Genomic DNA, 17,890 nt, shown 5'->3' on the forward strand with positions numbered 1-17,890 from the left:
ACTATGTATTTTTTCGTATCTTTGTAGCATAATTTTTTTATATCAACACTGATTAAATTGTTCTATTGATAAAACATGATAACAAAATTAAAGATACAGGTGTTGACTAATTTAAATATTTTTAAATGGAGTATATTAACTAATATTTTACTAATTTTTAATTGTATTATCTGTTGTTGAAATTCAAATAAAATCTGTATATTGTTCAAAAGTGAGTTTTTTTATATTCTATTAAAAATACCTTTTTTATTGTACAAAATATTGATTTCTTTGAATATTAAATTTTTATATTTGAATAAATTAAGTACTCAAATTGAAAAATATTAATAAATGAACGTTCTTTACGAGCAATTGTTAGCATAAACTATTGACAGCATAATTCACACTGACCTGATTATGTAATATATACAAGATGATTCACTAAGAATAGTTTTCTTAATAAAAACCCACTTTCTTGAAAATCTGACATTTTTGTAAAGAAAATAATTATTTAATACAATAACACAATAATATGTAGTAAAATTTTTTTTTTTTATCTTTTTAGAAATAAAAAACTTGAATTTCAATTTTCTTAAATAGAAAATTCTATTTTTAGTTTAATTATATGATAGAAAAAAAATGTTAAGCAATTATTTTATATCCGATGGACTATTTATATAGTATATATATATATATTTTTTTTAATGATTTTCTATATTCATTTTAAAAATTATATAAATAGGGAACACATACTAGACACTATTAAAAGCATTATTTAGAAAGAGGCACACAGGTATTTTTGTATGGTATGTTCATAGATTATTAATTGATATAAAGAACATTTGTAGCAATTGTTTTACTAAAAATCATAATTTTGCTTATTAATTTTATTGATCAAATTTCAACAATGCTGTTGCATAGTAGCTTGCAAACAGTTTATAGTAGTATTGCATAGATTTTTTTTACCAAACAAATGCAAATTAAGTGATTGAATTACTTTGTTTGATTTTTAGTATTTAAACATTAAAAATGATTGATTATTCATCAATATTTCATTATTAAACAATTTACTTAAGTGCGAGTATAGGTGATACTCTAACTTAAGTAATAATTCATTTCATAATTAATAATTTCAAACGAAATGGATATAATTTTATATAATATATTAATATATAATTATTTACACAACCTAATTGGAATGTAAAACACAAATTCTTAGCATTTTATAATTGTCAGTTTTCTGGTTTTGACTGAGCCAAATAGTTTATCTACTTCAATACGTCATTCATTGATAAATTTAAATTCTAAAATTGTATTTGGTATAGTTAAAAAAAAATAGATTACAAGCAAATTTAGCTTCTTAGTTATGAAAACAAGGTGTTTAAAAATAAGGCAGTTACAATAATGAATTTGTATAGACTTTAAATTATTTAATGATTTAAATCTATATTTTGTGTCTGATCATTTATTTTAATTTAGTGTAGGAAAAATTAATTTAATATATCAATAAGCATAATTTTTTTTTAAATCTATCACTTATTTGAGTGTTTAAATTATGTTTAGAAATGGCTAGGTGGCAAATAGAGGTAGCTCGTATGGCTATATACATGGCTTTCCCAGTTGTTCTTTTTCATTATTTTAACTTACCTGAAAATTATGAAGAAAAAGTAATTCAATTCAAAAGAGAAATGTGTCCACCTGAACGACCTGAACCCCAAGAAAAAATTGCTGAACTTAAAAGACTTTTTCAAGAACGCAAAGAAGCAGAATTAAGGAAAGTGTTTGAAGAATAAAAATATTTATTCACTTAGTTTTTGTATATATTAATTTAATGTTTTGTAAAAGAATAAAAAAATGTGTATAATTGAACAATACTATAATAGACAAATATAAATTTAAAAAATCATAAGTAAAATTAGGGCATTAACAGAGACATTTCAACTTTTGAGCAAATTCTGTTAGTTGCAGCCTTTCACATTGATCTATAATTTGATCTAATTCAATATTATTAATGCATGGACAACTGAAAACCATTTTAACGCAACATGTAATTTCATAAGAATCTTTAGCTAAAAAAATTAATTACAGCTCACTTATAGGTTTACATAGTAATAATATTATGAAGTATTATTTATCATACCACTGTTGAATGAATTTTTTATTAAAGAATTCCATGCTTTTTCTACAACTTCAAATGTTAATTGGTGCCATTTATCCATCAAATGTGTAAGAACCATTTCTAACTCGCTAATAATTGAAAGATTAGTTAATCTAGTAAGTAATGTATCCCAAATAGTAGCATTCATTTCTTTTGAATACATAACGCACAAATGTGATGCTAATTTAGTTGCACTAATAGATTTTCGAGCAAGTAGTGATTGCACTAATTTTGATTTATCACAGCTTCTATATCGTACAGGAGAAAAATTAATACCTAGAGTTTCTAATTCAGTAATAACTGATAATTCCACTAGATTGTTCCTAAAAAACCATACAAATAGAATTAAATACTAAAATAAAAAGTAAAGTATTAAAGGTATTAAGCAAAGTTTAATCATTTTTAAATTAGTATTGATTTTGGTTTCATTTTAGAAACCAAAAAGATTTTATAATATGAAACCATTTAAAAATTTTAATTTTTAACTTTATAAAAAGACTAATTACTCATAAAAGATAAGTCGTTAGACATTTTTTTTAAATTATATAGTACACAATATAGTCTTAAATTTGATTTAGTTTTGAATCCAGTATTTTGTTGGTAAGTAAAATACATCAAAATAACAATTATTACTAAAAATTGAATGATTTTTCACTTTATTGCCCAATAACTCCTATTTATAATATTTTAGATAGTTTCTCTTATTTCATTTTAATGTAAATTTTATTAGATTTAATTTAATATAGCTTTTTGAAACAGTATTAAAAATTAGAAAAAAAATTTTCATGATTTTAAGTTACCACAGTACCTTAGTTAATAATTAAATTTAAAAAAAAAGTATGTAGTCAGTAAGGTAAATGTTTGAAATATTATATATAAAGAAGTTTTTATGAGAAAGGACACAAGTCACTTTTACATTTATCCACGGTTACAAATGTCAATTGTGCAAGTAGTTTTGCTATCAATATTACTATTAGAATTTAGATTATGAAAAAAAAATTTTTGCCAGACACAATTACTCCACTTATTAAGGATTAATTTTGCTGAACAATATGTTAAAAAACCATAAAACTATCTATTTGAAGTTATTAGCATCATAATTTTGAAAAAAATTTCTGTCTTGATAATAAAGAGAAATTCACAAAAAATTGCAGTTGTCATAAAACAGTATATGTTAATATTTTTAATTTTTACTCTATATTAAAATAAATTAAAAACTGGATGTATTACTCTGAAATTTATAACACCTAACATTTGCCTTACTAAATACATACTTTTTTAAAACATTTAATCATTAACTAAGGAAATTTGGGAGTTTAAAAATCCTAAAATGTTTAAATTTTTAATACTGATATACCAATATAAAGTATTGACTAAAAGTAAGACACGGGTGGTACTGCTATTTTTATCACTAGTCATTTCTTGGCCATACTCTTTCTCTTGCCTAGTTATATAATTCAAAATAAATTCTGAAGTGCTGATCCAAAAGTTGTTATTGACTAGTCATTTTTTAAATAAATTATATTTTATATAAGCTAGTTAATTATGTAAATTGTCATTTGAAAAAAAAAAAACCTATAAGTTATTAGGGATTATTCTAAAAATTAATTGTATGATAAATCAAAAAAATTATGTAACTATAAATATGCTAATTTTTTTTTCAATATTTTATTTAGTTTTAATGGTTTATAATAAACTGATGACTCTGTATTTTGTGTCACTATTGTATACAAATGCTAAAATCAGTAAATGATTATGAAATAATATTAAATACATAACATAGTTTAGATAAACTATTTAATTGGTACTATAATCAATTTACTTCATCATTTCTCTAGTGCGGCACGTAATTTCTTCAATATTAGGAGTAGTTGCTAAACACAGACACTGTAGGGCTCTTAAGCGTACAACTGATGGACACATTGAATCACTTTCATCTTCATTGTAAGCTTGACAAATCAGGAAGTTATGTAAATTATATGCTGCAGTATCATTTTCTAGCATATAGCAAGCCCTAATTTTACAGTAATTTGTAAAATTTATTCTTTTTTTTTTTTTTACCATGAATTACACTTACCTTAATACTCCATCACTAATAGTTGAATGATCTTGAGGAACATAAAACGAGTTTCCTATTGCCATTGACATATTTTTGTTAGGGGATCCTATAGAGGAATGTTGTAACCATTCTTTCAATAAATCTACTTTAGTTGCTAATCCACCTTTTCCATGAACTTCAACAATTGCATCTACTGCACTATTGATGTCTAAAAATTATCACATTTAAAATGTTATAATATAATTTATAGTTTTCATTTTAATATTTAATTAATTAAATGATTCATGTTTGTTTAATGTTAACTTACCAGGGAATGATTTAATTTCACCTGTATGTCTTTTCAAAATAATAGGATCATTGTATAATTCTCTTATTAATTCATCAGGTTGCAAAGCAAGTTGAAGATAATTAGATTTACCAAATCCATAAGTATATAGTATGTGTTTCGTTGTAATTGATAAATATTTTGTAACAACCTTGAGTAAAGTAATTAATTAAAATTATAGAATACTATAAATAAAATAAAACATAAATGTTTACATACTTTCATTATACCTGATTTGGCATTTTCTGAATTTTCTGTTTTTAACCATTCATGTGCTTGCGCATGACATATCTTAGCTGCTTCTAATTGATCAGCTCCTAACAGATATTACACATTTTAAAAATAAATCAGTATTCAATAAAATTAAAGTTTTTTAATTATACATTAATTTACCTAAAGGTAAACTGTTAACAACAAAATATAAAGAGGCAGCAACTACTTCCAAATTTTTGACATGACTTAAAACTTTTTGTATATTTATTAACAATGACTCTGAACGCATATGTAAATACCATTCAATATTTTTTTCTTTTGAAACTACTTCATTAACCTTAAATTAAAAAGAAGTTTTGTCAAAAGCTAAAATTAATTTAATTTTAAACTAATTTTACTACATTACCATATGCTGCACTGTAAATATGCATAATGTGTCTTTTTCCATTCCTATAGCTTCGATGATAGAAAACCATTTTTCATATGTTACAAATGTTAATTCAGGTTTAATAATTTTCCAAGGGTGTACTTCACGATTTTGTCCAAATTTCTTATTTTTATTAGCAAGAGGAACATAAGGTAAACGATACTTCGAAATTGAAGGTAACGTTTGTGTTTCCTGAAACATTGAAGACCATATTTCTTGTTCATGTTCTGCAGGTACACTCACTCTTTTATATTGTATAAGAAATAATAAGATTTCTTTTTGTATTTTATATTTTGATCCAGAATTAGAATCATATTTTTCAATTAGTTCCATTATCACTAAAAATACCTCATAATGGTAAATATTTACCTGTATTAAGAAATTTAAAATATTTTAATGGCAACATTATTGCTGTAAAAATTTATAAATAAAATTAAGTTAGTACTTGATCCCAAACGTGATTCCAAAGAAAATCAACAATTTCTGTTTTGTCAATAATAACACTAACAATATCCTCACATTTTTTCAGCAATAAGTCTTTGTCATTGATGATTTTGGTAATGGAATCTAAATTATATAAAATATCAAATAGCTACCATTATATAATTGTAAATTATTTCTTTTACTAAAAAAATATTTTTAAATATTAAATAACTGTTAAAATCATGACAATACCTTATTTTACTAAAATATAAGTACTTTTTATTTATATCAAGTCATTAAGTTAACTAACCAAAAGTTTTTTCTTCCTTTTGTAGTGGTATATATGGTAACCATTGAAGTAAAGAGTTTTCTAAAAATAATTTGGCAGACTGTTGCAAATCAAAGTTTGTATCACTACAGTAATCAACTAAAACGTTCAAAGTCATATTTGGAGTTCTTATCATTTTTAAGAGTAAATTTCGTTGATCCAGTTCAGATTTATAAAATGCATCTAAATATAAAATTATTAATTTTAGTTTACATACATAAACCAATAATAAATGTTTTCATTTAAAATTTTCACCTTTAAAAGCAAAACCATACTTCATTATTTTTTTACCCCAAATACACTTATTTTTTGTTGATTTTAATGAATCATAAAGGTCACAAGCAGCATTATAATTCAATCGAACATAAACTAGACCCAAATCAGTTACATTTGTTAATTTTTGATAGTTCATCCCAACACTATAATATAAACAAATTATATACTACGTATATATTATCAGCTTAATAAGTAATTTTGATCATACATATTTATAGTAATTCATTAATATTAAATATTTATTTATACTTGTTAAGAGCATCTTCTAGCCAGCTAATAGCATCATGTGGTTTTAAAGTATTCAAAAGACCTAATCCTAGATCCATATCTAAATTTCTTGCATATGTGACACTTTTTAAAATTTGTCTTACATTACTTCTAATAAGATTATTTCCTTTGTTTGTTAATTCTGAATCCTAAAATAAAAGTGAACGTATATAATTGTATAAATAGTTAAGGTTTTAACTCGAAAGTTTATAGTACCAATGGATGTTGTTTTAAAAGAATAGTTCTATACAGACACATTATTTGTGTGACAGTGATATGAAGTCCTATAAGATTTTGTCCTTGGAAGTATTCTAATGATGACATAATTACATCAGGTGATGGCTAAAATACATATTTTTAAAATTATATAAAAAAAAATGTTACGATACAAAATTAGAATTTAAATACAAACCGCATTGTTAAATGAATTTGATATATCTGGTGTTTTATAGCAAAGCATTGAAGACTCTGGATTAAATACATCTACAAAAAAATTAAATAATAACTATATTATTTTAAATGAAACTAACTTAATTAAAAAATATATAAATATAGTACGTAAAAATGAGCTATAAAGTTCATATTGTTCAAAAAGCTCTGAATGTATAGAATTTTTATCTATTATTGCATTTCTCCATGAATAAGCTAATCCAAGATCCAAATTATCACCAGTTAAAATATCTCCACAAGTCAAATAAAATGGTTCAACCCATTGTCTTAATTCTACAGCTCTAGTTAAAATATCTAAAAAATTATATAAACTTATTTATTTAATGAAAATTAACATACCAATGTTAGACTACTAGGTCTATAGTTCAGTGATATAATTTAAAACAAAATTATATAAATTAATAAGAAAAATTATATTAGAGTTTGGTCTAAGTTCTTTAATTATAATAAAATGTATTTTATGAAAAAATGTTAAATAATTTGTAAAAATATTTTTTTGTATAGTACTTCTCAATAGTTTTACTTGATTGGCTATAGACAGTAACTAATTGAGTAATTCTTCTAATTAAAGTCCATAATGGTATTTTGAAAGTTGCTTGGGAAACTGGATTATACTTTGACATTAATAACTCTCCTAAATCTAATAATTTTTCTGCAATTTCTATATTAATATCTTCAAATGTAACTATAAATTGACCAAATAAACACACATGCTCAGTATTGTTTCGCAAAGCAGCTTCTTTTACAAATTGCACAACGACTCTTTCAAAAGATTCAAATAATAAATATGATAATCTAAACAACTTAGCTTGAATAATAGAGATATCACTTGAACATATATCTGTTAGAAAATATATAAGTTTAAAATTTAAAAATTCAGTCTAAATTTCAAACAAAGTGTTTTATTTAAGTTAATACCATTAAGAGATGATGTAACACATTTAATCAATAAATTCTCTATATGGTCATACTCTGATAATGAACACTGAATATTATATTCCTCCTAAAAACAACATTAACTTTTTAAAAGAGTAAAATATATTTGATATGTACATATATTACTTTTAAATAGTGAATATTGATTAAAATATTTGCATTTTGTCGACACTCTAATCTTATATCTACTATGGGACTTTTTGCTAAAAATTTTAAAATAACAAAATAATGAGCAACTTCTTTTTCAAAAAGAGGTATATTTCTTAAACTATCATATGTGATCCAAATTGAAGTACATATCTTCTGAATCATTGAACTAGGTATTATTTGGGGATTAATAATTGACTCAATCGCTTTATCAGTAGAGCTAAAGGAAATACTTTCTTGTAAAAAAGTTACAATATGATTATTTAAGTATTTAAAAGAATTACCCAATATCAATTAAATATTTGATATAAATTTCATATGCTTCTAATTGAATAGATTCAGACTGTGTACTTATAAGTTTTACAATATCTTCTAGAGTAGTAGAACGATTTTGAATACAAATATTTTGAACAGCAACAATAATCTTATAAAAAAAAATGTTTACATTTTGTCAACTTATTTACATTAAATAAATAGTTATCATTTAAATATTACATGAATTAAACATATTGTTTAATTATAGTATATAAATTAATATTTCTAAATGATTTTTGTAAATACATACTACATATGGAGTAATATTGGAAAACACCATGTTGTAATTTTTTAAAATCAATTTACTAGCTAGTAAACTTTTTACTTCTTCAATATCCTTGATAGTTGCAGATGCAATATCAGTTTGTAAAGTTTCATCACAGAGCTTTATCATTAAATCAGACCAAGGGATTGTAGCTGCTTTTAAAATACTCAATACACAATCCGATTTTATCTAAAATCAGTTACAATTTACAATATAATTGATATAAATTAAAAATTTTTTATTATTTAAAATATAGCTTTTAATAATAAGAAAAATGATTTTGTTTTGGATAAATACAAATTTAAATACAGTAAAAATAACCGTAATTATATACATATAAAAAGTATTATAACAAATACTATTAACCAAAAAAAATTATTTTAAATAATCAAACCATGAAAATAAAATTGTTTATTCATGAATATATTTGATATTTGTAAAAAAATTGAAAACAATATGGTGTCTCAAAATTCAAATTAAAAAAAAAAAATTTTTTTAGTAATAAATAACATTTAATTTAATTAAAAACATTTTACAAATTGATAAAACAAATTTTTGAATTTTATAGACACTATACAGAATATGTACCATATTTTAGGTAAAAAATAGTAAATATTGGTATAATAAAATTTCATCATTAGTTATAATTTTTTTTATTATGTTAATTATTTTATTTTTTTAATTATGAATTATATTTATCATTTTTTCAAATTAGAATATGAGATTTTAGTCAAAAACTAGTAATTTCATAAACTATATAACTGTTGTTTTCAGAAAGAGTAAATTTTCCTCATCACATATGTTGAAAAGAAGTAGTCAAAAATATATTTAACTATAATTCGCAAAATTACTATAACAATTCAATTCAGATAAAGTAAATTTTACAACAAACATATATATGATGGTAAACCGATACAAGTGATGACAAATCACTCACAAGTTCCAAAAAAAAAAAAAAAAATTGCTTAAAAAAATCTGTTTTGTAAAATTATATCAGCATTCAATGTTTTACTAAACAAAAAATATACAATTTATCTAAATTTGAATTTACATTTAAACAACATATACAATTCAGTGTAAAGTTATCTTAATAAATAAATCTTATCTGTGTAATTCTAAATATTTAAGTTCGGTATTAAATACTTTAGTGGGATTAAATTAATACCAAAAATACAATACATCTATATATTGTTTAGTGATTAAAATTGAAAATTTTGTTTTAACGATTTGTAAAATGTTTTAAATTAAAATAAATATTATTTATTGCCAGAAAAAAATAAAATCATATGCATACCAAAGATGTTGCATTAAAAATATAAATTATTGTGAAATTCAAATTTTGAGACTTTTGCTTCATTTTGCTTTTTGAGCTTTCAATATTTGTTTCAGATAAAAATCGAAAATTTTTTTTAGTAAAATATATAATTTCCTATATGTTTTATTTAAAGTTATTGTAGATTATTATTGTATTGTTTTCAAAAAAAAAAAAAAAAATAGGCAAATTTAAACTATAACCTTAAGTTGCTACGGGTTTAAGTTATCAGGAAGGTGTCAAAATTTACAGAGATCATTTTTTTTATTGATTACAATAAAAAAAGGCTGGTTCTCAGAAGAATTTATCAAATTCTTGACATCTTAATATACATATATAACAAATAAGTGATTTAATGATAGAATAATTGGATTAAATCATATTTTTTATAACTATAACCTACATCTTTGTTTGATATATATACTAAAAGCAAAATAGCTTTTTCTTCCCATGACCACCAACAATCTACTTGACTCACAATATTCTAAACAAATATTAAATAATACAATTATAAATAATTTAAAGTAAACTAATTTTAATGTATGTATATATGTAAAACAAAACAAATAAAATACTTTGATATAAGCAGATAATATTTCATCAGAGTTTAAAAATCTCTGTAATGTAAAATCTGACCAAAACTTTAAAATAAAATCATCATATTTGTTCAACTGAATTTGATCCAATATCATAAAAGATAGTTCAGCATAGTTGTTGTCTTCGTGAGCTAGTTCATAATCATCTAGGCTGATTTTAGCACCATAATTATCTTTCAACTCTTTTAATTCTACTAAATATTTAATTAATAAGATTAATTTTTTTTGTGGCTTAGGGGGCCGTGAGATATTTAAACAAAGAGGTGATGCAACAATTTCATTAATTATATTTAAAAAGTTTCGACAAATATCTAAGCTGGGATCAATCCAATTTAAGTGTAAATACAATTCATTCCATCTAAAAAAAATAAATTAATGATGAAATTTCAAATTAAAATTATTTTACTTATTATTTGCACATACCTAACTTTACTTTCAATATAAGAAACCAAAGCTGCGATGGTTTCATCATAAAACAAAGTGAGTGTAGTTGAAGTAAAATTTAAAATCCATAATTTTAATTCTTGTAAATCTACAGATAGAGGCAAAATTGAAAAATAGTCTTCAATTGACTCTTCAGAAAAATATTTCTTAATTTCTACAATATGGCGACTCCAAACAGTTAATGCATCGCTTAATTGATTCTAGAAACATACATTTTTAAAATAAATAAAAAATAAAAATAAAAAATAAATTTTATTTTATACAATACTAGAATACTATATTGATTTCAGTTTTTAACAATTGTTTTGCATTCCATTTTTGATTTGAAGATAGTTATCTTCATTAAACATTAGTATAATAATAATAATTTTTATCAATAACAATCCTCAACAAAAATGTAATTATAAAACAAGTTTTAACCTCCTCCTCTTAAAAAAGTTTGCTGATTAAACTAGTGATACATACATTATGTCAAGTTTGCTTTCATCAAATTTAAAACTTACATCTTACTTTCATAAGCAACATTGCTCTCTCATTCATATCGCCTAATAATTGGCTAATTTTGGATGAGTCGTACAACAGATTTTGCCACAATTCAAAATAAATCCAGTAGGAAATATGAAATTTCTCTTCTGAGTTTTTTACTTTCCATTTCCAACATAATACCTATATGAGTACTAATACAGTACTTAGCCAGGAAGTGACCAAATGTTAAACAATATTCAATGTTGCTCATAAAAGTAATATTGAAGTTTATGAAATAAAAAAAAAGAATAAACTTGCACAATATAAATATCACTACTATGATAGGTGGACATTTTTGGGAGAAGTAAGTTGCTACTTTACTATTGTTCACAGTTGCGTTTATACTAAGAATAACTTGCTGGCATAAGTCAGCAAAATACAGAATATTCATGAGCTACTGAAAAATCAGAACAGATGACTGACCTAGTACCCTCAACTGATGCTCCTGCTTGTAAAACTGTTTATTTTTAGAAAATAACAATTTTTAGATTTTTCCCTTTACTTACATTATAAGACCTACCTTTATGCCAAATTTCATGTTTTTACATATACAGGAGTATTTTACGTTTTTGATAATAAGTCAGTAACGAAATTGAAAACTTTGAAATACTCCAATTTTGAAATGGCATAATAATAAAGACTAAATTTTTTAGTTTTTAAAATTGCTAGAACCTTATTTATGTTTAAAATTTCAAAATTCTATCTTAAGGGGAAACAGTTAGAAAAATGGGTGAATTTTTTCATGTAAAATTTAGATAAGCATTGCTAAAACTTGGTTTGGCTCATTGCTGTGTGCTCAGATAACTTTATTTGAAGTAGCAAATATTATCTTGAACATCAAGGTTTTATAATACCATTAAATATTTCAATAATTACAATTAAAGATTAAAATGATTGATAATATTAAATTATAAGGTATAAACAAATTATATTAAACCTTTTGCTACATAATAGAACAACTTATATTATCCTAGGAATAAAATAAAAATATTTACCTATATAAAAATACTCACTTTCTGTATAAGGTTTAAGCAAATATTATTTATGTTATCTTTAGAAAATCTGAGCCATAATTCTGTGTCTTCAATAGACCAAATAGTTGAACCATCAGACATTGGATGCAGTAAACAAAAAGTATCTAATTTATGAAGGTTTGATTGTAACTGATCTAATAACACTTCTGATGATTTATTAAAATTTTCTTGAATAGAAGATTTAACACGAGAAAGAGCATATCTTAATAATTTTCTACATAAAGTAAAATTTGGTACTATAGTATTCAAACCACACTGTCCAACAAAAGTGTGATCCTTAAAATAAATAAATATTTTAATTTTTTTTTTAATTATGTCATGAAAATCTGATTTAAGTATTAACACTTACTTTGATTTTATTTAAATAGTCAATCATTTCATTAAAACATTCATGCATTCCATTTGATCCTGATTGCCAAACATCCAATTTTCCCATAAGTCCTTTGACTTGTTCTTTATAGACCATTTCTGGATCAAGATTGAATGTAGCCGCAAAATTTCGAGCTTCTTCATATTTTCCTCTTCTTAACATTCGTGCTAATCTTAGATCAGGTTGCCCTTCAGATATTATTTTTACATGTAAATTGTTGATTTCATCATCAATAAATGCTTCTAAATAAAGTACACCATCAGATGTTCCAGGATAATCAACTAGGTATGTGAAAGGTGAAGTTGGTAGTTTAAATGTTGTTTTAAAATCTGTAAAAAAAAAAAAATTCATGAATAATTGAAAATAACAAAAAATCATAAGATTCATAACATATATTTCAAATAATTTACTTAAAGGTAGTTAAATGAAAACCTAAAAATTTTCTGCTTACATTTTAAGAATAATGAATCTAATTTAAAATACACGAGTATGAGAAATTATGATTCTACATATATATGAGTAAAAACAAACAAGCAAATTAATAAAATTTTAGTATTTTTTAAAATATCACTTTTTTTTAGCTATATTATTTCAAATTTAAATTAAAAATATATTATTTAGTTAAAATAGAATACATCCATAAGAAAAATACCATTCTTGATAGCACCATCCAATTCCATTAGAGAATTGAAATTATAGCATTAAAAATTTGGATGGACTTAATTTTTGTAGACTTTACAAAAGGATGTTGTCTTGGGTCATACTGTAAGGACTGTATAATGGGCTCAGTTTGTTTTTCTAAATATACATATTTGGTTGTTATAAAAAACGTTTGATCAATAACCAGATAGCTGTATTTAACTTAGTTTCAAATATATACTATGGACTCATTTTTAAAAGATGTTATTTATGATGCTTTAACAAATAAAATAGAAAGTGAAAGTCATCAGGAAAAGTTAGTAAATTATCAGAATACATACAGATTAGAATCAAAAAATTCATTTAGTGAAACTAAAGCTTTGGAAGTAGTGCAAGAAGAAATTGAAAAATATATAAAAATTGAAACAAAATATGATGCACAGAAAGCAGCAGGAATATGTGCAGCTTTATCTCAAGCCATAAGAGATCGAATACATGATATGAATTTTGACAGGTTTATTGAACAGTAAATTGAATAAAGCTACAATACAATATTCTTCATTCATATATAAAAAATATATATAATTATAAATTAATTGAAATTTATTTATCTAGTAACTATGAGACTATTTATTTTTTTAATTATCTTATTTGATATATATTAAATATATTATATAGAGCATTATTGAATAGACTAATTCTTGTAATACATTTTTATCGAATTCAGAATAATATTTTTATGTCACATTTATAAAATAAAATAAAAATTATTGATAGCGCCAATTAAAAATAAAATTCATTATAGTTTAAATTAATTGATTTTTAATATTATAGGTACAAGATAGTATGTATTGTAGACATTGGAGAAAAAAAAGGACAAGGTGTTATGTCAATAGTTAGATTTTTACGAGATAGCAATAAAGATAAATACATAGTTAAAACTTATGAAAATAATTTTTTATTTGTATCTATCATGATAGGCGCTTTATACTATGAATGAATAAACAAACAGCACTAATGAATTCAAGTAATGATGTTTTAAGTTTTAAATTTGTATTAAATTAATTTTTTTTATCGGAAATAAATATAACAAAAGTAGAACAAATTAAAATATATATATATATTTTTTTTACCTGGAATAGACACTAAAATTAAAAATGGTTGATTTTCATGTGTTAATATTATAATACTTGTATTATCCATCTCTTGTAAGATGGTAAAATCAGCAACAGGAATTTCATTCCATTCTTTTATTGGTATAAATGTAAATGCACAAATTAACATAACTGTTTGATATTCAGTTAGACAAATTATAAAACTAAAAAAAAAAAAATTTTTTTTTAAATAAAATTTAAAAAAAGAGGATACTCATTATCGTAAACTAGAGAACTCACAAATTTTTGTTTAAGTTTAAGATAATAAAACAAATGTATTTTACCACCACTCTCAAAAAATTCAAACACAATTTTTTTTTAATTGTGATTTTCAATTCTTTATTCAAATGTTTAAAATATTTTTTTTCTAGAAATTATTGATTCAAAAATTATAGCTTTTAAAGTGTATATTTTTTTAAACAAAATATAACCTCAAAAATATTGTTTTTGACAAAAATAAAAAAATAATTAAATTAAAGTAATACAAAAAAAAAAAAAAATCTTGATTTTTATAGAAGTTACATAAGATTGTGATGATATGATAATTACATAAAACCAAGAAACCCAATCAATTAATTTAACATTGCAATTTATTAGATTACAATAGTACATTGGTGTGTTATTAAACACAATGGTGTTTGTTAAATTGCATTGTCAATTTTGAATTTAAGGGAACAACATCCCTATAATATAATACTCTTATACTATAATACAAAGCAAAAAAAAAAAAAGATAGGATGTGATTAATTTCTGAGTATTATTGAATATTACAATATCAAATTTATGTGAACTTTATTCTTAATTACACTACTATTATAATAAAAAAAAACTGACTATGATGGAGTGAATTTTTTAAATAAATAAAAAAAGGAAAAATATGCAAACCTTGGATTAAAATCAAAACCTGGTATTACATAAGTAATTACTGAATAAGTACACATTACTGTCTCAACAATAACTTAAAATGTGAAGTGCAAAGTGAAACTAACTATTTAAGTAACTTTACACTTTTTATTTGGAACAATTCAAATTTAATAAAAATCTGTGACTACAAAACCAAGAATACGTTATTAATATTAAAAAAAAAGAATAGCTGTACACAACAAAAATCGTTGATAGTAGAACAATTTGGAGGTTCAGAACTTTTAAACTATGCTAAAATATTTTTTTTTAAATATACTCTCAATCAACATAATAAAACAATCCTTTTGAAAAAAGTTTGAAATTCATGAGAGGGATGATAAAATGCATTTAAGCTGAATGCATTGTATTATTTCAATATTAACATTTTATAAAATTTTTGGAGCAGTATATTTTAATTTTAATTGAAATATTTGTTAGATAATTTAAAATAGACTAAATAAAACTAAAACTGCATTATTTATTTAACAATATTATAGTATCAAGCAAACACAAATTAATATTGATATTTCATTAAATGTAAACATTTTTTGAAAAAATTGATTAACTAGATATTTTCCTACCTTTTATTCTGAGTAAAAACAAATTTTTTTATTTTACAACCATCAGGAAATAAAAATTCTTTAGAACGCATATTTTCACCATCATAAACACATATACATTCTGCAGCCAACAAAATATTCTCATCTTTCTTACATATGGTTTTAACCTAAATTCAAAAAAAGAAGTTAAGTTTTATACAAAAAAAAAAATTATAAAATTTTTATCAAACTTACATTTTCATGAATATCATGAGTATTTAACAATATGAGATTTCCAATATTCTTTAAATCAATTCCTTCATTAGACTGTTCAATTAAATCTTGTACATTTTCACATATAAATCTCAAAAAGAAATTATATTATGCTTTTAAAAAATATTACATATCATTTCAAGTTTTGATTTTTTGATAAAAACATTTATTGTCACTAATTTTAAATAAAATTATTTTAAGGGTCCTTCATTTTACTATAGTTATTGCCGACAGCCATTGAAACTTCACATATTTTAGCTCTTCATGTATTTTACATTTTATTTACCATTAATCAATTAAATAAACAAATACAGATGTATGCATCCATCAAAATGAAGGTTACAAGTATTTCAGCGTAATAATAATAATGATTTAAATTTCAATAAAGATAATCTTTTAAATTAGGAAAAAATTTTATAAATTAAGCTATTCCCGAAAAAAATAAATAATTTGTTTATTTTTTATTGTAAATATTGCACTTTAGAATTTAATACTTTACTACAAAAATAAAAAAATTGTAGACTAAAGAGGGATACAATTTTGATAATTTATATAATATATAAATAATTGTATATATATTATATATTTTTTTCTTATATTGCTTACTGATTAATAAATCCTGATGATGTGAAAACTTTTATATGAAATTTATTGTCATTATAGTTGAAAAAAAGACCAATAAGTGCTTCTTCTTCAGATGGTAAACAACGCGGATTATTTGAAACTTTTCTATATAAAAGTAATAAAAATTCAGAAAAGTATTATTATATGTAATACAACTAATCAAACTGAATAAATTTTAAGTTCTGCTAAATATTTTTCTTACTTCACAAATAAAATTTTAGATTTAATAAATGAGCAACAATAAATTGTCCAATCATTTAGTAAAACTACCAAATAACTCCCATCATTTGAGATTTTGGAATCTATAATTTCACTAGGAAATACAAAAGTCTGGTTAATTTCTGTTACACTAGCATTAAATGCATTGAAAGACTGGCCAGCAGTTATATACATCAAATTGCCAGTACATGTTGCATGAATTTTCAGATGTTCTTTTGATGAATATGTAGTGTCACATGTTTTCCTAATAGTTGCTAAAGTAGTTGTTTCAAATATTCGACTATCCCCAATAGCTACAGCTCGAGTACCAAAATTTATGGTTTCGTCAGCTGAGCTGTAACCTATAGTTATTCCATTCCACATGTTTTAAATTAAATTCTAAATAAATCTACTTACAAATAAACTAACTTTAAATAATCACTGACAACTGAAAATTTTCAGTAAACATTAAGTTTTAATCCATTTTATAAATTTGTATTGTACTATTTAACAAAAAAAATTGAATATAATTAACTAATAAATTATTAAAAAAGATACAGTTAATCGATAAGTATTCTTATCATCTTAGAGAGGTAGAGCAGGTTAATATGATATATGTAACACAATTTTTATATTTAACTTAGCAATTAAAATAATAATGAAAACTAGTCAAGTTATACCATTTGTATTTTGTAATCAGTAAAAATTAGG

General features: G+C 22.8%; 3 protein-coding genes across 6 annotated transcripts; 2 read left to right on the top strand and 1 right to left on the bottom strand.

The window, feature by feature from the left end:
• The first annotated feature begins 62 nt into the window (after window positions 1-62).
• Window positions 63-1,853, top strand: LOC126894895 (protein PET100 homolog, mitochondrial). Its single transcript, XM_050666215.1, has 2 exons — window positions 63-211; window positions 1,543-1,853. The coding sequence occupies exon 2, from the start codon at window positions 1,545-1,547 to the stop codon at window positions 1,770-1,772; it is 228 nt and encodes a 75-aa protein (XP_050522172.1). The 5' UTR covers window positions 63-211; window positions 1,543-1,544; the 3' UTR covers window positions 1,773-1,853.
• Window positions 1,839-17,800, bottom strand: LOC126894881 (uncharacterized). Of its 3 annotated transcripts, XM_050666186.1 has the most exons (31): window positions 17,609-17,788; window positions 17,184-17,541; window positions 16,964-17,086; window positions 16,340-16,448; window positions 16,127-16,272; window positions 14,622-14,806; window positions 12,829-13,178; window positions 12,459-12,755; window positions 10,900-11,120; window positions 10,456-10,834; window positions 10,284-10,364; window positions 8,554-8,757; window positions 8,273-8,412; window positions 7,968-8,208; window positions 7,824-7,908; window positions 7,429-7,746; window positions 7,014-7,199; window positions 6,868-6,938; window positions 6,672-6,797; window positions 6,438-6,604; window positions 6,168-6,331; window positions 5,895-6,095; window positions 5,607-5,728; window positions 5,141-5,530; window positions 4,915-5,071; window positions 4,741-4,838; window positions 4,504-4,672; window positions 4,215-4,404; window positions 3,960-4,151; window positions 2,120-2,460; window positions 1,839-2,048 (listed from the first exon to the last, which is right to left on the bottom strand). In XM_050666186.1, exons 2-31 carry the CDS (start codon window positions 17,372-17,374, stop codon window positions 1,903-1,905), a joined length of 5,790 nt encoding a protein of 1,929 aa, XP_050522143.1. In that variant the 5' UTR covers window positions 17,375-17,541; window positions 17,609-17,788; the 3' UTR covers window positions 1,839-1,902. The 3 variants fall into 3 exon arrangements, 2 of the variants coding, with proteins under 2 accessions (XP_050522143.1, XP_050522142.1); XM_050666185.1 differs by having other exon boundaries at window positions 17,184-17,789; XR_007701535.1 differs by lacking the exons at window positions 1,839-2,048; window positions 2,120-2,460; window positions 3,960-4,151 and having other exon boundaries at window positions 4,262-4,404; window positions 4,752-4,838; window positions 17,184-17,800.
• LOC126894893 (dynein light chain Tctex-type protein 2B-like) lies at window positions 13,211-14,564 on the top strand. 2 transcript variants are annotated; one of them, XM_050666212.1, is made up of 2 exons: window positions 13,211-14,014; window positions 14,323-14,564. In XM_050666212.1, the coding sequence occupies exons 1-2, from the start codon at window positions 13,731-13,733 to the stop codon at window positions 14,486-14,488; spliced, it is 450 nt and encodes a 149-aa protein (XP_050522169.1). In that variant the 5' UTR covers window positions 13,211-13,730; the 3' UTR covers window positions 14,489-14,564. The 2 variants fall into 2 exon arrangements, with proteins under 2 accessions (XP_050522169.1, XP_050522171.1); XM_050666214.1 differs by having other exon boundaries at window positions 13,211-14,002.
• Window positions 17,801-17,890: the final 90 nt, after the last annotated feature.

The sequence above is a fragment of the Daktulosphaira vitifoliae genome, unplaced genomic scaffold (genome assembly GCF_025091365.1).
Source record: "Daktulosphaira vitifoliae isolate Bord-2020 unplaced genomic scaffold, ASM2509136v1 Scaffold_1, whole genome shotgun sequence".
In the NCBI taxonomy this organism is placed as follows: domain Eukaryota; kingdom Metazoa; phylum Arthropoda; class Insecta; order Hemiptera; family Phylloxeridae; genus Daktulosphaira; species Daktulosphaira vitifoliae.